This window comes from Rhinoderma darwinii, chromosome 13 (genome assembly GCF_050947455.1).
Source record: "Rhinoderma darwinii isolate aRhiDar2 chromosome 13, aRhiDar2.hap1, whole genome shotgun sequence".
NCBI lineage: Eukaryota > Metazoa > Chordata > Amphibia > Anura > Rhinodermatidae > Rhinoderma > Rhinoderma darwinii.
Window position 1 is genome coordinate 44,727,139 of NC_134699.1, and position 25,400 is coordinate 44,752,538.

At 44.4% G+C, this 25,400-nt stretch overlaps 1 protein-coding gene across 3 annotated transcripts in view; it reads left to right on the forward strand.

Annotated features, from left to right (window-relative positions):
• The first annotated feature begins 374 nt into the window (after window positions 1-374).
• Window positions 375-25,400, forward strand: part of ITGB4 (integrin subunit beta 4) — a 121,745-nt gene continuing 96,719 nt past the window's right edge. For 2 of the 3 annotated variants that reach the window (XM_075845875.1, XM_075845876.1), the window contains exon 1: window positions 376-833. In XM_075845875.1, coding sequence (XP_075701990.1) covers window positions 818-833 — 16 coding nt within the window. In that variant the 5' untranslated portion in view covers window positions 376-817. Of the gene's footprint in view, window positions 834-25,400 lie in introns of all 3 variants that reach the window. The other variant, XM_075845877.1, reaches the window with a different exon arrangement.

The window sequence follows — 25,400 nt, forward strand, 5'->3', positions numbered from 1 at the left end:
TGCGAACTCCAGTTGTAAAATGTTGAAATCTGCTTTATGATATACAATTATTGGTCACCTCAGTCAAATCTTAACAAAATTCCACTGTGTATTTGTTCGGAATTGTTGCAGAGACATGAAAGCACAACAGCTACAGGTCTGCAGCGGGCATGTAGCTTGCAGCTAAAGCGATCACACATTCAGCCTAGCATTCAGTGTCAAGATCAATTCAGCATAGTCGTCCTGTTGATCCAAATACTGCATTCTGGGCAGGGGGGGGGGGGAGGATGGTTTAATTCACTGTTTTGCCTTTTGTTCTCCCCATTTTCCCTCCCTTCATGCCTCCACCTCCCCACTAACAATCTTTTTTTTTCAGTCACTGTGTGCTGAAAGGCTGAGGACTCAGTGGCTGAAATCTCTCACACTTCCAGCATTATCTTTCATGGGTTTGTAGAAAAAAATCAGAGGGATCAGAAGAGGGGGAGGAAGGGCTGTTCCAGCAATGTACCTGCCCTCCAGGTGTGCTCACAAGTCTATGGAATGTCAGAGACAGCAGAGCAAGGTCTGAGTCACGCACAGGCGCCCATAAAACTCCTTTCTCTCTTTCTCTCTCTCTCTCTTGTACTTTCCACAAAAGGGGAAGGAAGGACCTGTCTCTCCTGCAAGAGATTGAACTCCAAACTTTCTGTCTGGACCTTGTTTTTAGTAGGATACTTTTAACCGTGAAGGATTACAAAAGGACAGAGCTGAGCGTTGGCATACCTTTAGGTCTCTTCTGCGCAGGATTGCAGTCGCTGGGATCTCAAATTAAAACTTTTGGGATTTAATTCTGTACTGGATGAGATTTGTTTCTGGTAAGTCAAATGAAATATTTAAGATTTTATTTTTTTGCAGGAAGCAATCGGAAATTATGGTGTATTAAAAATAAACTATATATAGGAAGTCGAGAACAACTTGCTTAAATTCATAGGTGGGTAGCACCACAGACACCCTAAAAATAGAGGATATCTTACTACAAAGGTGTCAAGTTCAAAGAATACTAATCTGTCCTGGCTGAACGATCAGGAAGACTCTGTTTTCTCTGGTTTTCGGAAATTGAATTTGTTCTCCAACTGCTTGTTATGACTTGTTTTTCATCATTTGTAATTTGCTGTTTTATGTACTGTTGTAATTGTACGACGATCACCGCTAAGTTTAACATAGGTTTTCTGGAAATGAAGGGGTTAACCGAATATATTTCTTTGTATGACTGACTTAGACTGTTAGTGATGCGCCGATGTGGTGTTAGCTGTAAGAGTTTGCAGTTAGTTGTTACAGCATTAACGTGAGCATTGGTTGTAAGTTTTAATAATTCAGTTTCTTTAGAAAGTTTCATTTTTATGAAGATTTTCAGGTTCTGCAGGGGTTTTTTTTATGTTCCCCTAAGACAAGACAGCGGCAAATACTTTCTATGGAGATTTCAGTTAAAGTGAAAACAGATTCTTGCACCCTCCTAAGATCAAAACCTACCAAAGACAGTTTGATTTTACCTTTATAGATTTTCTTACTGAGGACGGTTTTTCACATACAGAACACCTGAGACCTGGTCACAAACGTCTTCATAGCACTTTTCCAATATAGTAAACATGGTGGTGCAATGTAAATAGTTGGTGCACTATAGAATGTCTGTTCTCCTCTCCTGTTGTTACTTGATGCTATGAGGATATGATCAGGTACCTGTCAGCAGAACATATCTGGCGGGGATGGCCTTTGAAAGGCGACTCTGTAAACTCTTGGATTTGTAGGGTTCGTTGCCTGCACACTACAGGTTACGGTGTTTGCCAAGATCAAGCTACCATTAACAATAATGTCTGTCATAAGTGATTTTTTTTATTTTTTTTTGCAATATACTCCTATTAACTGAAAGGTATGCTTGGATAAAGTATGTACAATTTGGTGCAAGCAGGATCTCCACATGTAGAAGTCAATGTGATAATCGAGTATACAATAAGTGATTTAATTTTGATCAGTTATACCTCCAGATACTCCTTCATACTCTATGTACATTGAATTTCTGCTACGTTTTGGAATGGTACATGGTATTTCTGAGGTGACAATACATTGAAGACTCCTTTGTTTTTTTGTTTTTTTTTTCAACAAATTTTATTGAAAGTTTTTTACAACAAGGTAAAGGGCATATTTCGAAAACACAAATAAATAATACTGAACAAAAAATCAATCTATACACTCAGCAAATTATATTGCAATTATAAAGACAAAGTGTCGAATATTCGTGGTTGCAGTAACAGTAAATATGCAGGTTCGATATAATAAAAGAAACAGCATAAAGACAAGAGACGAAACAGGGGGGAGTAGAAGGATTGGGAAGAGTATAGCGGAAAGCTGGGAAGGTAAGGGGGGGGTTGTCGGCCAGAAATCTGCTATGAAAGAAGTCGTTTGACTTTAATAAGCAGTAATCATATTGGCAGGCAGGTGAGGGTATGCGTAGCTAATCCAGGGTAACCAGAGCGACTCAAATCCGGCAACTCTATCTAATAAGATACTTGTAAGTTTTTCGTTCACAAATATCTGGTCTATTCTTGTTTTGACCTCTGCAAAAGTTACTGTACGTTTTTTCCAGGAGTGGGCGATAGTTATTTTAGCAGCCAATAGGATATAAGAGAATAGTCGAAATTGTGCATTTGTGAGTTCTGGAGGTTTGTAATGGAGAAGAGCTATCCTAGCGTCCCTACGTATAAGTATGCCGAATAAACTTTGGGCAAGGCCAAACACCCTACTCCAGAATCGTATAAGCCTTGGGCAGGACCACCAGATGTGGAGCATGTCACCGGGAGTGTGGCAACCACGAAAGCATGAGTCGGGGTAGGTGGGAAAAGCGCGGGCAAGTCGACTAGGAACCAGATACCACCTCATCATGACTTTATAGGCTGATTCTAAGATATTCATATTAATAGAGCAGTGCGACATTGTATTCCAGATACTGTGCCAATCTGCTGGTTCAAGCGTCACCCCCAAATCCCGGTGCCATCGATCCACATATGTGTGAGGAACAGGTGTGGGATTGTTAAGAAGCCACTTATATAATATTGATATGATCCCCTTAGTGTTAGGGCTAGTTTCGCAGATTCGCTCGAACTGAGAGAAGGAGTCAGAAGCAGTCTTATTATGAATAAGAGAAGTAATCCAATTCTTGAGTTGTAAATATCGGAATACTTCGCCATTGGGAATCTGCCGAGAGGTCTGAAGCTCACAGAACGAGAGAATCCGAGAGTGAGTGGGCGCTAGAAGATGATGAACTCTGAGTATACCACTCGACCACCACCATTTAAATGCAAGATAATTGTCCGCGCCTGGGGAGAACAGGGGGTTATGCCACAGCGAAAGGAGAGGAAGGTGCGGCGAGATCAATCTGCTAGAATATTTGACAGAGTCCCATACCGTTAAAATGTGCGTAAGTGTGGGGGAAAGATGAGGAGAGCGAAGGGAGGGGGGTACCCACGGTAATGATTGGATCGGGGTTGGCGACGTCTCAGGGATATCCAGGTATACCCATAAAGGCATATTTACAGAAACATGCAATTTAGTTAAGGACGCTATCATAGCTGCTTGGTAATATTTGGAAATATTCGGAACCCCCAAGCCCCCATCTGCCTTTGGCGAGCAAAGTGTAGACCTGGATATTCTAGGACGCGCTCCCCTCCAAATAAAGAAAGAAATCCGGTTCTGAATAAGACGCAAAATGTGTGGTGGGACTTTGATTGGCAGGGTTTGAAACAGGTAGAGGAGCTTTGGAAGGATGGTCATTTTGACTGCAGAGATGCGTCCCATCCAGGATAGATATGTAGATTGCCAGCATGTCATCGAGGATGTTAGAGAGCGGATAAGGGAGGGGTAGTTAGCGGAATACAGCTGATCATAGGAGGGGGTCAAATGAATACCCAGGTAGTTCAATGAATGTCTGGCCCACTGAAAGGGGAAATGGCTTTGTAATGAGTGCATAGTTTGTTGTGTCAGGTTAATATTTAATGCGATGGATTTCGTGGGGTTTATCGCCAGTCCAGATATTGAAGCAAATTCTGATAGAGTTTGCATTAAGTTAGGAAGGGAGATAAGGGGTTGGGAGAGCATAAGTAGCATATCGTCAGCGAAGAGGGACAATTTATGTTGCACGCCCCCTAACTCCAGACCCCTGATGTTCGGATTTTGGCGAATCATCATAGCTAGAGGTTCTAGCGCTAGAATAAATAGAATAGGGGATAGCGGGCATCCCTGTCTGGTGCCTCGTTCAATAGAAAAGGAAGCAGACTGATAACCCGCATAACAAACTTTAGCAGTAGGGTTAGAATAGAGGGCGTGCACCCAAGACATAAAATGGCTGCCAAACCCCCACTTCCCCAGGGCAAAATCCATGTAAGACCAGGATATTGTGTCAAAAGCTTTTTGAATGTCAAGTGAAAGGAGCATTGAAGCAACATTTCTCTTACGTGCCAGGTGAACCAGGGATATAACTCTCTTGGTACAATCGCTTGTTTGTCTGCCTGGGACAAAGCCTGCCTGATCCCCATGTATTATCCCGTCAAGGAAGCGGTTGACTCTAGCCGCCAGAATTTTAGCTAAAATTTTTATATCAGTGTTCAGGAGGGATATTGGTCTATAATTAGTAATTTGAAGGGCGTCCTTTTGGGGTTTTGGAATCATTACAATATGTGCCGTCAGGGTTGGTACCCGAAGAGTCGTGCCAGTTCGGATAGTGTTAAAGAGTTGGGTTAAATACGGACTTAGGAGCGGGGAAAGTTTTTTGTAGTATAATGGGGAAAATCCATCTGGACCAGGAGATTTGGAAGGTTTTAACTCCTTGATAGCCGCCTGAACTTCCGTCTCAGATATCTCGGCCTCCAAGGCATCAAGATTGGTGGGGGTGATGCCCGGGAAGATCAGATTAGCAAATAGGCCTTCAGCCTTCAAGGGGTCAAAAGGTGGGGGGGATGAGTACAATTTAGAAAGGAAATGTTTAAATTGGGAGACAATCTTATTAGGATCAGCTGTTATTGTTCCGGAGGCTGTCCTCAATCTAACAAGTTCTTTTGGCACCACAGGAACTCGCAGTTGGCGTGCTAAAAGTTTACCAGGTTTATTGCTTTGCGAGTAGTAGCGCTGTTTGGACCATCGTAGTTTGCGCTCAGCCTGTTCCGTTAATAAAAGATCGAGTTCTAGTTTGGTGGCCTCTACCAAAGCCTTATTAGCAAGCGAAGGAGTCTGTTTCCAAGCATTTTCATTTTGATTTAACGTTCGGTATAAATCTGCTATTTTCTTTTCTCTGTTTTTTTTTTTAATGGACCCCATCCTAATGAGAGCCCCTCGCAGGGTGGCTTTATGGGCTTCCCATAGTATTATCGGCGATGACGTGGAACCCACATTTAATTCAAAGTATTCCTTAACAGCTACTTCAATCTGCGCAAATGAGTCTTTGGATGTCAATAGGGAGTCGTTTAGGCGCCAATTAAAAGAGAGCCCCCGTGGGATCAGAGAAGAGAAGGAGACCTCTACAGGGTTATGGTCTGACCAGGGTGTGCTAAGTATCTTTGCAGCGGAGCATAATGGTAGTGAACGCTGCGACGTAAATATGTGATCAATGCGACTAAAAGAGGAGTGAGGGTTGGAGTAAAAAGTAAAATCCTTAGTACTGGGATGAAGTTCCCTCCACAGGTCTTGGAGATCATGCGTGCGTAACATGTCGCTAAACGTGGATGAGGAAGTTTGAGATGTGGGTGCGGTCGGGGCTGGGGATTTATCCATAGAGGGATTGATTACCAGATTTGAGTCGCCCATGACCACTAGTAAGCCCTTTCGATTAGCATCTATCAATTTAAATAAGTGGGAAAAAAACCCTGTTTGGAAATCATTTGGTCCATAATATCCCACTAATGTCACTTCTATATCAAATAGCGTGCCAACAAGAATCACATAACGACCAGTGGGGTCAAGAATTTCCGTTTTGCAAAGAAAGGGGAGATTCTTCCTGAAGGCAATAACTACCCCACGTCGCTTTTCATGAGCATATGCGCCGTGGAAAACAGGGAAATGTGCGCTGAGATATTTTGGTCTAGAAGTGACAGAGAATCTGGTTTCCTGGAGACAGACAATGTCCGCACGACAGGCTTTATAGAAATGAAATGCCTTTGATCGTTTATGTGGAGAATTGAAGCCTTGGACGTTATGTGAGATTATTTTTAAGGCAGATGCTGCCATCTGTAGGATCTAATACTTTTATACTGAGTTCTGACCGACAGGGGGAAAGGGAAAGAAGGGCCGGAAGGAAAGGGGTGGGAGAAACAGATTAAGTAAAAAGGGGTATAGAGACAAATATGCATAGAAAATAAAAAGGAGAAAGTGTCCGAAAATCGGCCAAGTAGGGTAGACAGTAGCACAGGGGGTACTACTGATAGAATCCGGGGTCACCAACACCTGGGCACAAAGGTGTGGTTACTGTAATCCATTGAGGTGAACCCCAAGGCGTTGTCATGACAAAGAGGGGGAAACAAACCAGGGATTGTGGATAGAGGGAAGAGAACAATAGTCTCCCAAAACATTCTGCCTCAAATAAAATGGCGGACCAGGCGCGCCGAGGCCTTTACAAACATATGGTCACATTTCAAACATATCTATTAATCAGTGCAGTTGCACATAACCCGCCGCACTGTGTCGCTTGCCGCGGAGCCGCACGCCTGCCACCCACCACCCCCGGACCCGGGGCGGAGAGTGACAGGCAGGCCGCACCACGGTCAAGAATCCCGACCCTCTTCTGATCAGCATAAGGCCTGGCTGGGCCCATCAATAACCTCAAATTATGGCGCGGGTTGAACCCCTGCGGGCCATGCACACCACGCCGCCGAGAGGCAAGGCAGAGTGTGCCTGGCCGGCAAGACAGAAACAGAAAAATGATAACCATATTAATGGAGGAAAGGGTTAGAACCAAATTATTAAACATTGCATTTAGTTAAGCGGTAAACTTTTGTCAGGTTCCGCAAAACATGGCCGCCATAGCAGCCCATTCCTCAGGACATAGTATAGTCTCCGTTGTAGATGGGTCAATACACAAGTTAAAACGTGTTAAAAGTACTCGCCCATCGGCCGGGATCGTCTCGGACAGTTATTCAGTGTAGTTAAACATAACCCGCCGCACTGTGTTGTCCGCCACGGGGCCGCATACCCGCCACCCACCACCCCCAATCCCGGGGCAGTGAGTGACAGGCAGGCCGCACCGCGCCAAGACTCACGTCCCCGTTCCGATCAGCATAAGGCTGGGCCGGGCCCATCAATAACCTCAAATTGTATCGCAGATTGAACCCCTGTGGGCCATACACTCAATGCCGCCAGGAAGCAAGGCAAAGGGTGTCTGGCCGGCAAGACAGAAAAATAACAATGACAACCATATTAATGGAGGGAAGGGTCAGAACCAAATTAATAAACATTGCAATCAGTTAAACGGCAAACTTTTGTCGGATACAGCAAAACATGGCCGCCATGGTTGCCCAATCCTCAGAACAGTCTCCGCTGTAGGTGAGCCAATACACAGGGTGAAACGTGTTAAAAAGTACTCATCCATCAGCCAGGATCGTCTCGGACATCAGCAACAACTCCAGCTCTCCCAGGCGGTCTGCGTGGAGGTACCTTATTCCAAATGGGACGTAGCTGCGGCCCGTCCCGGCGTCCCTGAGAAGGTTGGCTTGAGCGTTCAGCGTCAGCCGGTAAAAGCTGCAGGGAGACCAAAATTTGCTTGAGCTCTTCCGCTGAGTTGGCCGAATAATATTTATTATCCAGAGTGAATTGTAGTTTGAAGGGGTATCCCCAGCGATATCTTATCTGGCGATTCTGTAGAACAGCTAGCAGGTTTCTCATATTCCGTCGTTTCTGTATAGTGATCGGGGAAAGATCAGCAAAAATCTGGTATTCGTGGCCTTGAAACATGAGGGTTGGTGATGCTCTGGCCTTCTGGGACAGGGTTTCTTTGGTGGCATAGTAGGTGAGTTTCACCACTATGTCTCGTGGCTTGCCGTCTTGTCGCTTAGGGCCGAGCGACCTATGGATCCGATCCATCTCCAACCTGTCTATTGGAAGGCCCGGTGCCAGCTCTTGGAACAGGGCTGTAATGGAAGAACTAAGGTCCTCATATGTCTCGGGCAAACCTCGTATCCGGAGGTTCCCCCGCCGTGCACGATTCTCAAAGTCCTCTAAACGAAGCATTGTAGAATCCAGGTCTGCTCTCATCGAGTCAAATTCGGCATCGTGCGCGTTCAGAACTTCGATGGTGTCGTCCATCTTGGTTTCCAGGGCATTAGTCCTGGCTCCCAGTTCACGTATCTCTCGGGTAAGATCTCTCGACAGCTTAGACGCGGTAAGTTGCAGTTCTTGCTGCAAGAGCTGTTTAAATTTCTGCAGCAGAGAGGCATCTCTGGTAGTGAACTGGGGTTCAGATAGCTGTGAACCGTCTTCTTGGGAGCCTGCGATGAGCTCAGGCGAGGCCTGTAGTTCGTCTTCAGAAACGGTCGACATGGCGGGCGATGTTGCAATCTCAGGTGTGGGGGCAGGGACGGAGGACTCCGGTGGTTTCAAGTCCTTTCGCCCCACCGCACTCTTCCGAACCATGGACAATCCGGGCAGAAGATCCTCCGGATGGAGGAGAAGGGTAAGTGAGCGAGGGAATTCACCTCAAATATAAGCTTTTTGTAGCTGTTGTGCCCAGGAGTCGCGGAGCTACCTCAGCATGCGGCCATCTTGGTTTGCAGCTCGCGAGCGCCCCCGAAGACTCCTTTGTTTAAGGTGCGCTGTATGGTAGAGGGCAGTGTTCCCCAACCAGTGGCTCAGAAGCTGCATATACTATTAACCTCTTCCTTGCTGCAGCCACTTTTGACCTCCCTGACAGAGCCTTATTTTTCAAATCTGACCTGTCACTTTATGTGGTAATAACTTTGGAATGCTTTTACCTAACCAAGCGATTCTGAAATTGTTTGTTTTCTCGCGACACATTGTACTTTAAGTTAGTGGTAAAATTTGGTCGATACATTCAGTATTTAATTGTGGTAAAACATAAAAGTTTTGCGAAAAAATGCAAAAATTAGTATTTTTCTACATTTAAATGTATCTGCTTGTAAAATACATACTAGTACCACACAAAATAATTGCTAATTAACATTTCCTATATGTCTACTTTAGATTGGCATAGTTTTTTGATCATCCTTTTATTTGTCTAGGACGTTACAAGGCTTAGAACTTCTTAGAATTTCTCAAATTTTCAAGAAAATGTCAAAAGACTGTTTTTACAGGGACCAGTTTAGTTGTGAAGTGGCTTTGCTGGGCCTATACAATACAAACCCCACATAAGTCACCCCATTTAAAACAGCAGATAGCAAGTTTCTTAACCCTTCAGGCGTTTCACAAGAATTAAAGCAAAGTAGAGGTGAAATTTATTAAAAAAAACTTTGCAGATTCATAATATTATGTAATCAATATTTAATTTTTTTTCTGTAACACAAAAGAAGCAAAGGAGCACCTAGAGGATTTCAGGTTTGAAGGGCTCTTGCGGTGCCAAAACAGTGGAAATCCCCCAGAAGTGGGCCAATTTGGGAAACTAGATCCCTCAAGGAAATTATCTAGGGGTATAGTGAGCATTTTGACCCCACAGGTTTATTGCAGAAATTATTGGAAGTAGGCCGTAAAAATGTAAATCTACATTCTTTCAAAGAAAATGTAGGTTTAGGTAATATTTTAGGCACCATGTCAGGTTTGAAGAGGTCTTGTGATGCCAAACAAGGGAAACACCCCAAAAAAGACCCCATTTTGGAAACTACACCCCACAAGGAATTCATCTAGGGGTGTAGTGAGAATTTTGACCCATATGTATTTCATTTATTTATTAGTTAAAATGAAAAATTTAATTTTTTTTCAATAAGATGTCGTTTTAGCTATAAAAAAAAACAACGTCCGCAAGGAATATAGAAGAAAAAGCCCCCTAACATTTGTAAAGCACTGGAGTATGGAAATACCCAATTTGTGGTCACAAACTGCTGTTTGGGCACACGGCAAGGCTCAGGAGCAGGGGCGTAACTAGGAAAGACTGGGCCCCATAGCAAACCCTTGACTGTGCCCCCCCAGGTGCCTCACGCAGCCACATTATAGATAGTGCCCCCTTATAGATTGTGACATACAGCTCCCCAATGTCACACCCCACTTGTAGATCGCGCCCCCACCTCCCCCTTGTAGATAGTGCTATACAGCCCCCCTGTATATAGCATCATACAGCTCCCCCTGTATATAGTGCCACACAGCTCCCCTCCCTTGTATATAGTGCCACACAGCCCCCAACCTTAGTAGATAGTGTCACACTGCCCCCCTAGTAGATAGTGCCACACAGACCTCTGTAGATTGCTCCACACACAGCCCCCTGTAGATAGAGCCACAGCCCTCCCCCTTGTAAATAGTGCCATACAGCCCCCTACTAGATAGTGCCACACAGCCCCTTGTATATAGCGCCACACAGCTCCCACTTGTGTACAGTGTCACACAGCCCCCCTTGTGTATATAGTGGCACAGAGCCCCCCAAGTAGTAAAAGGCAATGGCGCATCTGAGAAAGTTGTATCAGCCAGGGGGATGTCAATCAAACATGGAACAGTGGCAGGACTATTTGACACTTCAGGATAGCGGCACCGCCCCATGACCCTTTAATCAGTAATTAGCATATGTGTGCGCGATCTAAAAGTGGATTTTATAGATTTTGCTGCATCTGAAAAAAACATAAATTTGGAAATATTATCAGGTCATGTATTACCGCATGGTGGCGGCTCAAGGGGTTAAAATTACCAGACAGGTTCCCATTAAATATACAATGACTTGAAAACAATTCCATCTGCCCTGCAATTTTTTTTATTATAAATATATCCTGTATAATTACAGTCCTAGAACCAAGCTCATACATAAATACAGCACCAGAACCAAGCTCAGTACATAAATACAGCACTAAAATCAAGCTCATACATATATATACGGCACGAGAGCCAAGCTCAATACATATATATACAGCACCAGAACCAAGCTCCTTACCTAAATACAGCGCTAGAACCAAGCTCTGACATATATGCTGCACCAGAACAAACCTCAGTACATAAATACAGCTCTAGAACCAAGCTCAGTACATATATACAATACCAGAACCAAGCTCAGTACATATATACAATACCAGAACAAAGCTCAGTACATATATACAATACCAGAACAAAACTCAGTACATATGTACAATACCAGAACCAAGATCAGTACATAAGTACATAAATGTCTCACGGCCACTACCCATTTCTGCAGTTTTCTGCTCAGATGTCTTCAGCTTCTCACTTAACACATTTCTGCACCTATAAACTAAGATAAAATTCTCAACACCTCTAAATATTATAGCACCACAAACTGCACCTCTAACTATAATAGCGCCATACACTGTGTCCCTGATTATAATAGTACCATACACTGTGTCACACAAACACACACACACACACACACACACACACACAAACACACACTGTGCCCCCTGTAGATAGTGACCCCATAGAGTCTCTGTAGATAGTGCCCTACATAGAAGCCCCTGTAGATAGTGCCCCACGTACAGCCCTCTGTAGATAGTGCCCACATATGGACTTCAGAGCTGCAAGGCAATAGTGCTAACTACTGAGCCACCGTGCTGCCCTACATATAGCTTCCCCTATAGATAGTGCTTCACATATAGCCCACCTCTGTAGATAGGGCCTCAAATATAGCTCCTCCTGTATATAGTGTCCCACATATAGCCCACCCCTGTAGACAGTGCCCTACATATAGCCCCCTGTAGATAGTGCCCCACATGTAACCCACCCCTGTATATAGTGTCCCACATACAGCCCACCCCTGTAGATAGTGCTCCACATCCCCACTTATAGACCCCCCTGTAGATAGAGCCCCCACTGTAGATAATGCCACTCACAGTTTTAGTAGCGTTAATGCATGTATTTGTACCTAAGTGCTATAGACGCAGTTACAATTACTGCAAGAGGGGATGGCTGTCGCTAGCATCGGGGCCCCCTCTGGACCCCCTTCCGGTGCTAGCGACGCCACCGGGCATCAGGGGGCCCGTGCCGCCCGAGCCATAAATGTTAGAGGCTCGGCGGCGCGGACACCGTATTAGCGCTGCTACCGCTGTAGCAGCCATAACGGCTACTAGCGGCGCCACCGGGCATATAGGGGGGACATGTCGGTGGGCGGTACAGGCCTTCTCATGCCACGTGCCCCATAGCGGCTGCTACAGGGGTAGTTACGCCACTGCTCAGAAGAGAAGGAGCGCCGTTTGGCTTTGGAGCAGATTGCTGGATTGGTTTCTTGGCACCATGTCGCATTTGCAAGGCCCCTGTAGGACCAAAACAGTGGAAACTACACAAAAGTGACTCAATTTGGGATGCTACACCACTTGAGGAATTAATCTAGGGGTGTAATTTGGAGCCCACAGGTGTTTCATAGATTTTATTTGAATTGGGCAGTGAAAATAAAAAATTTATTTTTTTCCAATAAAATGTACCTTTTAGCTAATTTTTTTATTTTCTCTATAAATAAAAGAGAAAAAAGCACCCCAACATTTGTAAAGCAATTTTTCCCGAGTACGGCAATACCACATTTGTGATCATAAACTGCTGTTTGGGCACACAGTAGGGCTCAGAAGGGAAGGAGCGCCATTTGGCTTTTGGAGTGCAGATTTTGATCGATTGGTTTCTGGGCGCTATGCCGCTGTTATGGAATCACCAGTTGAACAATTCCTGGGTGGAAGTTTATGGAATTTCTAGGTGAGCGATTTCCCCCAATGCTGCTGGAGACTGTGCGGAAGGAGCGTGCAAATAAATCAGCAACCCCAAATCCGTCACAACTCTGTTCAACAGAATCTAAGGCTACTCTATGGTTTTCACCAGAGCACACCACAGGGCAGGTTGGACTTTGCAGCATAGAACCCAGGTTGCTTTAACAGAGTTCGGTGTTGGATAAGAGGTGTAATGCAGGCAATACCAGAGCAGAAAACAAGACAGCCCGAGGGTAAACAGAAAGTCCAAATCACAAAGCTAGTGGATATCAGGTATTGTATAGGTCAAAACCAGCCGGGAGCAGAAATTCAAAATCCGTAAACAAAGGGTAATCCAGAGACAAGCCGAGGTCCAGATCCAAAAAGTGCAAATAGTCAAATGTACAGGGTATAGTTAGTAGCTTGATCAAACACATGGAAACCATGAAAATCACAAGCAAAGAAAACAGAACCAACCCAGATTTAAATACTTAACCCTTCAATCTGATAGGAAGAAAGACAGAGAAGTGGAATAGGCTTCACAACTAAAACCAGAACTGCCCAGAAGCTAGACTAGAAGTAATGGTAATCTTAAGGGGATGGATGTTCCCTAACAGTACCCCCCTTTCTATGAGGGGCCACTAGACCCTTGAACCTCGGTCTAGGTTTCAAAGGAAATTTCAAATGAAAGACTTTAACTAAAAGGTTAGCATGTACTGAATAGACCGGAACCAAAGTTTGTTCTTCTGGCCCATACCCCTTCCAGTGTACCAAGTACTGGAGAGTACCCCTGACCCATCTGGAATCCACAATCCTCTGAACCTCAAACTCCATATCTCCTTCTACTTGAACTGGAGGAGGAGGTTTCTTGGGTCTATGAGATGGTGAAAAAAAAATTTTAAGGAGAGATTTGTGAAAAACGTCATGAATATTAAAAGACGGAGGAACAGGCAGACGAAAAGACACAGGGTTAATAAATTCAACAACTTCATATGGACCAATCTACCTAGGAGCAAACTTTTGAGACGGTACTTTCAGTCGCAGATTCTTAGTAGAAAGCCACACCTTTTGACCCACACTATACACAGGACCCACCGTATGTCTTTTGTCAGCATTTTTCTTTTGAATTAATTGGAAATTCTTCGGGTTCAATTGAACCTGAGCCCAAACTGTGCACAGTTTATTTGATACAACTTCCACCTTAGGGTTATCACTAGAAGAAGCGGAAAATTAACCAAAACGAGGATGATAACCATAATTATAGAAACACTGAGAGATATCAAGAGAAACATGGTGGCGATTATTTATAGCAAATTCCGCTAATGGAAGATACGAGGCCCATTCAGTCTGGTTATCAGCAATATAACACCTAAGATACTGTTACAAACTTTGATTAAAGCGCTCGGTTTTACCATTAGTCTCAGGGTGAAATGCCGAAGAGAAAGATAACTGTATACCAAGTTTCTTACTGAAAGCTCTCCAAAAGTTAGCCACAAATTGTGCACCTCTATCAGAGACAATATTTTCCGAAATACCATGCAGACGAACCACTTGATGAATAAATAATTTAGACAGAGTTTTGGAATCGGGGAGTTGAGGCAATACAATGGAATGAAATGACACATTTTACTGAAACGGTCCACAACAACCCAAATGACAGTTTTCCCCTTCAGAGGGAGGCAAATCAATGATAAAATCCATAGACAAATAAGACCAAGGTTTCTGTGGAACAGACAATGGAATGGCAAGTGCAGACCTCACAAGCAGAGACATAGGAACTCACATCACGAGATAAAGACAGCCATCAGTAGAGCCGTGAGACTAATTTTTTAGTACCAGTTATCCCTGGATGACCACACAAAACAGAATCATGTAACTCATTAAGCAAACGTAATCTGAATTGAGGAGGTACAATTTTCCATCAGGTATGTTTTGCGGAGCGAGCTGCTGACATTCTTTAATCTCAGTGGCAAGATCAGGCGATATTGCAGAAACCACTATCCCTTTAGACAAAATAGGTTCAGGATGAATGTCGGGGACCTGTGAGGAACAGACACTTCGAGATAATGCGTCAGCCCTGACATTTTTAGACCCGGGTCTGTAGGTTACTATAAAGTCAAATCTGGTAAAGAACAAGGCCCACTTAAACATTCTGGGATTGAGTCTCTTAGCGGATTCTAAGAAAGTCTAGGTTTTGATAGTCAGTACAGTAATTTGATGTCTAGCCCCCCCTAGGAGGTGACGCCACTCTTCAAACGCCCACTTAGTAGCAAGAAGCTCATGATTACCTATATCATAATTTATCTCAGATGCGGAAAATTTGTGAGAAAAAAAAAGCACAGGGACGCAAATTAGTCAATATAGAAGATCCTTGAGACAACCTAGCCCTCAACCTCAACAATAAAGGGGCTAGAAAGGTCAGGTTGAACAAGTACAGACGCTTCTCTAAAACACTGTTTTAATGTTTCGCAGGAGGAGTCCGCACTAGGTTTCCAATTTATAAGGTCAAAACCCACTTTCGTAAGATCCGTCAAAGGTTTGGCCTCTTCTATCCAGGCCTGCTCCAGCGCAATGTTGTGGATACAATTGAGTCCCGGAGGACCACCGCAACTGGTTGAGGCTCTCCTGGGTGCCCTCCCTTTAATCCGGCCATCCTCACGAGGCTCTAATGCTCTAATGGCTGGAATAAACCCAGTAACCCTGGACGACTAGAAAATCAGCCCTGGTGACCAGGTTTGGCTCCCGGTAATTCATGCATTCGGTAGCTAAGAGCATCCAGCTCCACCTGTACCTGCAGAATTTGTCGGAGAGCACTCCTGATGGACAGGGAGATCACACATCCGCTGTCATAAGATCAGAGTGCTGTATTCTCCTCCTGCTCGGTCTACGTTAGCAGAGATGAACTTCAGGCTCCCGTTACATCACGGTATTGCACTACATTTCACGTATACACGAGGCTATCCGTTACATGGATACATCATAAACTGGGGTCATGAGAGTTCATGATGTATATGTTAAACGGATACCAGTATAGTCAGTGGGAGAATAATAACAGGTGTCCCTTCTCACTGATATTAGGTGGAGATTTGAATACTGTATTAGACCCCCACCTTGGACTCTTCCAATATTGCCCGTCCTCCCCCTTATAAACTATTACGGAAGCTGAAATTGTCTTTGTTTTCTTTACACATTAGAGATGTTTGGAGATGCTGACACACGGACATGAGCGATTACATTTTTTTTTCCGGTAGACATCAAACATATCACAGACTGGACTACTTGTTCCTCTGTGAATGTATGTGACCTGCGGTAGTGGATTCTGATATAGCTGTGAATTGGTCTCTGAACACACACTTGTTTCTATCCTAATCCGGCCTGATTCCCTGAGAGCGCTCACTTAGATTCTGAATGAAACTCTGATTCAAGATTCTAAACTCACCCAAAGTATAAGCGACTCTCTAATGGAGATTTTCTCCCCTAATAGCGCTCTAGATGTCTCTGATATCATCATATGGGAATCCCGTACAGCTGTCCTCCAGAGAATGTTCATAAGTCTAGGTTCTAGATTAAAGAAGCAGAGGGAGAAGTATATTCATTCTATTCTTTCCCAGATATCTACCCTTGAGAACTTGTGTAAAGCTACTCTGCCAAATGCTCAAGAGGACCGGAGCTGAGGGACCTGCTCACTGTAATAGCTGCTAGGACATTTCATTTATGTAAATATAAGCACTATGTCCATGGTGACAGGGGATCCAAAATCCCATCATCACTGCCTAAGAAGAAAAAAGTAAGGTCCATGCAGTGAGGTCCTCTTCTGTAGACGGAGCCGGACAGTATTGCTGAATTCAATTTCTACTACCAATCCCTTTATAATATCACTACGACTCCTGACAGCCGGGATCCCTTCTAGACAGGACTGCATAACCTCTTTTTAGACACCGTTAATCTCTCCTTTCTATCAGAGGAAGCTACAACCAAACTTTCGGCCACAGTGACGGATGCTGAGGCCTTGACCGTGCTTTCTACCATCCCAACGTGTAAGAGCCCGGGTCCAGATGGGTTTCTGACCGCTTATTACAGGAGATTCTCTGACATCCCGGTTCCCAGGCTTGTAACTCCCTCATCATGGGGGCTTTTTGACCTATTCAGGCTTTGGAGACTTATATTTCCATTATCCAGAAAGAAGGGAAAGATCCAGAACTTTGCTCTAGTTACCGTCTGTGATGGTGCATTATGTGTGGATTATTGTCATGGTGGATTATTGTGATGGTGCATTATGGGTGGATTATTGTGAGCCCTCAGCAGAGAGGAATGACTCTGTAATCCGGTACCACAGGCCGTGTCTCCAGCCTATGGATAATCAGAGGAGTCAGAGGTGCAGCCACAAGACATAAAGTGTTCTCATTGTCCAGTCCCCACCGGATGGGTCAGCAGGAGGCACCCCCATTACTAGCTAGACACCAGCAAACCAAGCAGATCCAATTATCCCCCCCCCCCCGTGTGCCTCATCCCGGCTGTGACAATACACATAATAGTACAAACGAACCCCATGACACCGTCCGATTTCCCCTCTTAATACTGATATCAATTGTTGGTCTAAGCTTTTTCCAGCCAGGATGTCAGGAACAAATGGGATTTATTCCAGGTAGGGTACCATTGATTGTTCTCAGTACGGATGCCGAAAAGGCTTTCGACTGTGTCAGCTGGGATTTTATGCGTGCCACCCTTATGAAGTTTGGTTTCCCGTCTAGTTTCATCTCAGATGTTTTGATTATACTCTACGCCAGCAGCTCAGGTTAGGGTTATTGGTACATTTTCTGATGGATTTCATGTTAGAAATTTTACTCGGCAGGGGTGCCCCCTCTCCCCAGCACTACTCATCCTGATTATGGAAACGCTCCTCCAGAAGATTAGGTACACCCCAGATATACAGGGTCTGACAGTAGGTAATTACACCCATACCACTGCAGCCTTCACAAATTATCTACTTATTTTTATTACTAACCCTGTCAAAGCGGTTCCCTCGATCCTACAATTGTTTCATCTATTTGGCAAAGTTTCTTACTTTAAAGTCAACTTGGGTAAATCTGAAATGTTAAATCTTTCAGCTCCGTCCTCTGCTATTAGATCATTGCCACCCATCACTCCCTTCATATGGCCTCATAAGTCTATTAAGGTTTTGGGCATACAGATTCCAGCTAACCCCGACCATTTATATCCTCTTAACCATATTTCGTTGTTATCTAATATTTAATCACAAATCACAAACTCGAGACTTCCTTTTACTTCCTAGATGGGTCAGAAGAATAGATTAAAAACCTATATCCTGCCCAAAATTCTCCATACTGCAAACTGCACCTATTGAACTTCCTAAATCCCTCTTCACCCATCTTCTTTATTTTCCTCCTTCTATGGAGCACCAGGCGTCCCAGACTCGCTTACTCCCTCCTAACACCGAAAAAGAGACACGTGGCTTGGCGGTCCCGTATATTTATATGTATTATAAAGCAAATCACACTTCCCGTTGGCTGGATTTGGCGCCGATCGATGAGCTGTCTCGTTGATCGGCGCTCGTTCCACTGGCCAAAATTGAACGTTGTAAATGAACCTTTAATGCTGAAACGATCCTCCTCTGGGTCCCCTCCCCGGACTACAAAACTTGATCACCCCCCGGCTGGTACAAGCAGCTAAACTTCTTATTTCCTTACACTGAGGGGACACAGAACCTCCTTCTATCCAACATTGGCAGGAAAAGGTCCATCAGTTATACAGATTCGAAGGACTTTTTCGGGTGGGAGTCTGGTAATAGACCAAAGTTCCTCCGCACATGGGACAGGTAGATTAAGTATAAGTGTATGTGCACACAATAACTGGCTTTTACGTCTGAAATTACAGACTGTTTTCAGTAGAAAACCGCTCCGTCGTTTCAGACGTAAATGCTCCTCCTCGCATTTTGCGAGGCGTCATTGACGCCCGTAATCTTGAGCTGTTCTTCATTGAATTCAATGAAAAACGGCTCAAATTACGTTTCAAAGAAGTGTCCTGCACTTCTTTGATGAAGCAGTCATTTTACGCGTCGTCGTTTGACAGCTGTCAAACGACGACGTGTAAATGACAGGTCGTCGGCACAGTACGTCGGCAAACCCATTCAAATGAATGGGCAGATGTTTGCCGACGAATTGGAGCCGTATTTTCAGACGTAAAACGAGGCATAATACGCCTCATTTACGTCTGAAACTAGATCGTGTGAACCCAGCCTAACAATGTACAGACTCCTCATACTCCTTCTCTCGCTATCTAGACTGATTTATAGCCTGTATGTCGCCCTTCTCACCTACTCATATCGCAACATATGATGATATCTATTTGGCCTAAAAGCTTGTGTATTGTAATTCTATGATTATTGCTTCTACATATTTACCTTCCTGCTACTTCTAATAATCTTCCAAAACAGACGACACCTTGATTGGAGGTCACCCTCCGTCTTTTATTTGGCTTCCCTTTCTCTTCATTATGTTTTATTAGGCGGTCTGGACTCGAGCACATTTAGTATTTTGTACTCTGTACTATATAATATGTCTGTTTAGACAATTTAGTATTTTTGTAGTTTTATTTTTGCTTTTGTTCAACTACTGGTATTGGTACAAAAGATTTCTTAGCACACCGTCTATTGAGATGTCATTTGTTTTTTAAGCGGCCCTGCGTGCTCAGCAATTGGCTTTGTACTCGATTGTTTGTCTTTTCATCTGTTAATAAAAATAGAATTGAAAAAAACAAAACCTTGGTGTATGTAAACTCCTGAGCCACTGGGGATGCGATGAATGAAATAAATCATTACCTCTAGTAATATTCTGACATTTCACATTCTATAAGTATAGTAGAGATCCTACCGGCCTCCACACAGCGAGGTATCCTGACAGACAAGGACACACACCAGGACTTGAACCACAGAAGACACTCACTGAATAGTCACCACTTTAGAGCCAGACCACCAGCTCACAGTGATCTCTGAGATTTCTTATTGTCCCCATAAGACCAAATATAAACGATACTGCCAGCAGGAATAAGAACAGGCCATCAGTGGAAAAGTTTACACCTTATTCTCTATATGAGAGTTATTGCACTGGTAATGTTCTCTGCTGATAAATTACAAGAGTAAGGAACATGTGGGTTTTAGTCCCAGGATCTCCTCCCTGTGTCTCCAGCCTTTCACCACTGCAGGTTCACAAGGCAAGGGATTATTTTTAAATAGAAATGCATTGCCCCGTTGGGAATCAGCTTCTTGACAAAATTGTTGGAAAAACATTGTCACCTTTAACCACAGGCAGCAAGATCATATAAGTGAGGCAAATGCCATCTACCACACAAGCGGTATGCAGCAAGGCTCGAGCCCAGGAACGTGGACTAAATCCATAGCAAACCTGATCTAAGCACTTGAGCCCCAAGCCACAGCGCTGTCGTTCCTCAATGTGATCTAAAGTTTCTCTCATTGAAAGTTTGAAAACCCCTTTTTATTATTTTAAAGAGGTGATAAATGTGTTGTTGTGTATCTGCTGTCCAGCTGGCTCACAGGTTGTGTGATCTGAGTTGGGTGCAGGGATCACTTCTATACAATGTGGGTTCTAATCCCCATGTTGTTCTCCTGGTGACCTTTCCCAAGGTGCCACCTATGGAGTAATGGGTTATGATACCCGGTTGAGTGTTGAAATTTTTGCTAAGTACAGCTTTCTCGAAAAAGAGACTGCTGTATAAGTAACTTTCTTATGCAGCAACGTACTTATTGCACTGCCTCCACACCACTATATGGACAACCCAGTAAGGTACACTTTTGGAGTAATGACACTACCTGCCATAACACAGCCAGGTACCCTTTTGGAGAAAGCCACACATCAGGATTTAAACCAGGGTCTGCACAGAAGACACTCACTGTTTAGACACTACTTACCAGAGCAGCAGCGCAGGTTGCTATCTCAACTTTCTTATTTCACCATAAAACTAAATGTCAATGTCACTTCCAGCATGAAGAAGAACAGGTCATATTTGGAAGAATTTGCGGCCAGCTCTCAACAATAGAGGTAGCGCACTGGTAAAGTTCTCTGCTGATAAATTAGAGTCAGGAACATGCGGGTTCTATCCCCACGATCTCCTCCTCGTGTCTCCGGTCTTTTGCCAGTGCAGGTTCACAAGGCAAGGGATTCTTTTAAATAGACGTACATTGTCCTGTCGAGCGTCAGCCGCTTCACAAAATTGATGGAAAAACATTGTCACCTTTAAGAACAGGCAGCAAGATTATATAAGTGAAGAGAATGTCATCTACCACACAAGCAGCATGCCGCAAGACTCGAACCCAGGAACATGGGTTAAATCCATAGCAAACCAGATCTAACCACCTGAACCCCAAGCCACGGTGCTGTTATGCTGCTGCCTCCCCCCCACCCCCCCACCCCCCGATTACCCATTATTTAAAAGAGGTGAAAAAGATGTCCTTGTAAGGCTGCTGTGCAGCTAGCTCACAGCTTGTGTGATCCAAGTTGAGCGTAGGAATCACTTCTATACAATGTGGGTTCTAATCCCCATGTTGTTCTCCTGGTGACCTTGGGCTGCTTTCCCCTTCCCAAAGTGGCACCTATGGAGAGATGGATTCTGATACCTGTTTGAGTGATGAATATATTGCCAAAATATGCAATAATCTACTATATAAATACAGCTGTCTCAAAAGAGACAGCTGCATAAGTAACATTCTTTATGCAGCAACATACTTACTGCGCTGCCTCCACACCACTATAAGGACAACCCAGTAAGGCACACTTTTTGGGTAATGACCCTATCTGCCACAACACAGCCAGTTTCCCTTTTTGGAGAAGGCCACACATGAGGATTCAAACCAGTGTCTGCACAGAAGACACTCACTGTTCTAGACACTACTTAAGCCCCAGACCACCAGCTCAGGTCGATATAACAGCTTTCTTATTGTCTCCATTAGACCAAATGTCAACGTTACTTCCAGCATGAAGACGAACAGGTCATATTTGGAAGAATTTGTGGCCAGTTCTCGACAGCAGAGGTAGCACACTGGTAAAGTTCTCCTCTGATAAGTTAGAGTCAGGAACATGTGGGTTCTATCCCCAGGGTCTCCTCCCAGTGTCTCCTGTCTTTCACCAGTACAGGTTCTCAAGGCAAGGGATTCTTTTAAATAGAAGTACATTGTCCTGTCGAGCGTCAGCTGCTTCACAAAATTGTTGAAAAACATTGTCACCTTTAAGCACAGGCAGTAAGATTATATAAGCGAGGAGAACGTCATCTACCACACAAGCAGCATGCCGCAAGACTCGAACATGGGCTAAATCCATAGCAAACCTGATCGAAGCACTTGAACGCCAAGCCAAGCCAAGCCAAGCCAAGCCAAGCCAAGCCAAGCCAAGCCAAGCCAAGCCAAGCCAAGCCAAGCCAAGCCAAGCCAAGCCAGATGTAATGTTTTTCTTGTTCAAGGTCCGATTACCCGTTTTTAAAAGAGGTGAAAAATGTCCCTGTGTAAGGCTGCTCTGCAGCTAGCTCACAGCTTGTGTGATCCAAGTTGAGTGCAGGGATCACTTCTATACAATGTGGGTTCTAACCCCCATGTTGTTCTCTGGTGACCTTGGGCTGCTTCCCCCTTTCCCAAAGTGCCACCTCTGGAGAGATGGATTCTGATACCTGTTTGAGTGATGAGTATATTGCCAAAATATGCAATAATCTACTATATAAATACAGCTGTCTCAAAAGAGACAGCTGCATAAGTAACATTCTTCTTATAAGTAACTTTCTTATGCAGCAACATACTTACTGCACTGCCTCCACACCACTATAAGAACAACTAGGTACATCACACTTTTGGAGTAACAACACTACCTGCCACATATCCCTTTAGAGAAGGATACACATCAGGATTTGAACCAGGGTCTGCACAGAAAACACACACTGTTTAGACACTACTTAAGCACCAGACCACCAGCTCAGGTTAATAAGTCTGGGTTTTCTTATTGTCCCCATAAGACCAAATGTCAACGTCACTTCCAGCATGAAGAGAAACAGGTCATCTTGGGAAGAATTTGCAGCCAGTTCTTGACAACAGAGGTAGCACACTGGTAAAGTTCTCTGCTGATAAATTGGAGTCAGGAACATGTGGGTTCTATCCCCAGGATCTCTTTGTTGTGTCCCCTCCTTTTCTCTCCAGCCTTTCACCAGTGCAGGTTCACAAGGCGAGGGATTCTTTTAAATAGAAGTACATTATCATGTCAAGCGTCAGCCGCTTCACAAAATTGTTGGAAAAACATCGTCACCTTTAAGCACAGGCAGCAAGATTGTATAAGTGAGGAGAACGTCATCTACCACACAAGCAGCACTTAGCAAGACTCGATCCCAAGAACATGGGCTAATTCCATACCAAACCTGATCGAAGCACTAAAGCCCAAAGCCACAGCACTGTCATGCTGCTGCCCCCTCCCCAATGTGATTTAAAGTTTTTCTTGTTCAAGGTCCGATTACCCGTTTTTAAAAGAGGTGAAAAATATGTCCGCCTAAGGCTGCCATGCGGCTAGCTCACAGCTTGCGTGATCTGAGTTGAGCGCAGGGGTCACTTCTATGCAATGTGGGTTCTAATCCCCATGTTGTCCTTCTCCTGGTGACCTTGGGCTGCTTTCCCAAAGTGCCACCTATGGAGTGATTGATACCTGTTTGAGTGATGAGTATATTGCCGAAATATGCAATAATCTACTATATAAATGCAGCTGTCTCAAACAAGAACAGCTGCATAAGTAGTATGCTTCTTATACAACAATATACTTTCAGCACTGCCTCCACACCACTATAAGGACAACCCAGTTAGGCTCACTTTTGGAGTAATGCCCCTACCTGCCACAGCACAGTTCCCTTTTAGAGAAGGCCACACGTGAGGATTTGAACCAGGGTCTGCACAGAAAACACTCACTGTTTAGACACTACTTAACCACCAGACCACCAGCTCAGGTTGATCTCTCCACTTTCTTATTGTCCCCATAAGACCAAATGTCAACGTCACTTCCAACATGAACAAGAACAGGTCATCTTTGGAAGAGTTTGTGGCTGGCTCTCAACAACAGAGGTAGCACACTGGTAAAGTTCTCTGCTGATAAATTAGAGGAGTCAGGAACTCATGGGCTCTATCCCCAGGATCTCCTCCTTGTGTCTCCAGTCTTTCACCAGTGTAGGTTCGTGAGGGATCCTTTTAAAAGAGAAATATGGGGGCTTAGCCTAATGCAGAGGAGAGCGGTCGCATAATCCTGAGCTTAGCCTTAGCTAAAACGGCTCACACACAACCTCAATTGCCGAGAATCATTACACACTCACCTGGACCCCACAGTAGAGATGCTAGAGTAGTACCAATGGGTAAGGGAAGACCAGTATGTGACCAGTATGGCGAGACCTCTCTGCTGCAGTTTCCAGGCTCTCACGCCCTGCTCCTGATTACTGGCTTCCTCAGGGGCCACTTCCCCTCCGTCCACTGACTGTAGCGGCCGCCACTACTGCTCCAAACACTCCACATCCTGTTACCCTGTTCTGTTGTCAGACTTCGTTCCCATCACTGCATGCTGAATACTGCTCACACTCCACTTTCATTCACATCTCCTCCAATATAGTGGTGGCTGCGGGTAGTCAGGAGTTTATCATGTATCTCTATGATCATGTAGTGAGCTCCCTCTAGTGGTGGCTGTAGGTAGTCAGGAGTTTATCATGTATTTATGATCATGCAGCGAGCTCTCTCTAGTGGTGGCTGCGGGTAGTCAGGAGTTTATCATGTATTTATGATCATGCAGCGAGCTCTCTCTAGTGGTGGCTGCGGGTAGTCAGTTTATCATGTATTATCTATGATCATGCAGTGAGCTCCCTCTAGTGGTGGCTGCGGGTAGTCAGGAGTTTATCATGTATCTATGATCATGCAGTGAGCTCCCTCTAGTGGTGGCTGCGGGTAGTCAGGAGTTTATCATGTATCTATGATCATGCAGTGAGCTCCCTCTAGTGGTGGCTGCGGGTAGTCAGGAGGTTATAATGTATGTCTATGATCATGCAGTGAGCTCCCTCTAGTGGTGGCTGCGGGTAGTCAGGAGTTTATCATGTATCTATGATCATGCAGTGAGCTCCCTCTAGTGGTGGCTGCGGGTAGTCAGGAGGTTATAATGTATGTCTATGATCATGCAGTGAGCTCCCTCTAGTGGTGGCTGTGGGTAGTCAGGAGTTTATCATGTATTTATGATCATGCAGTAAGCTCACTCTAGTGGTGGCTGCGGGTAGTCAGGAGTTTATCATGTATCTATCCCCATGCAGTGAGCTCCCTCTAGTGGTGGCTGCAGGTAGTCAGGAGTTTATCATGTTTCTCTATGACCATGCAGTGAGCACCCTCTAGTGGTGAAACAACAGAATAGTGTCTGCAGCTCTTGATGTGACAATAGCAGAATATATGATGTAATGGTAGAAGTGTCTACAGCTCTTGATGTGACAGAAGTAGAATATATGATGTAAAGGTTGAACAGTGTCTGCAGCTCTGGATGTGACAGGAGTAGA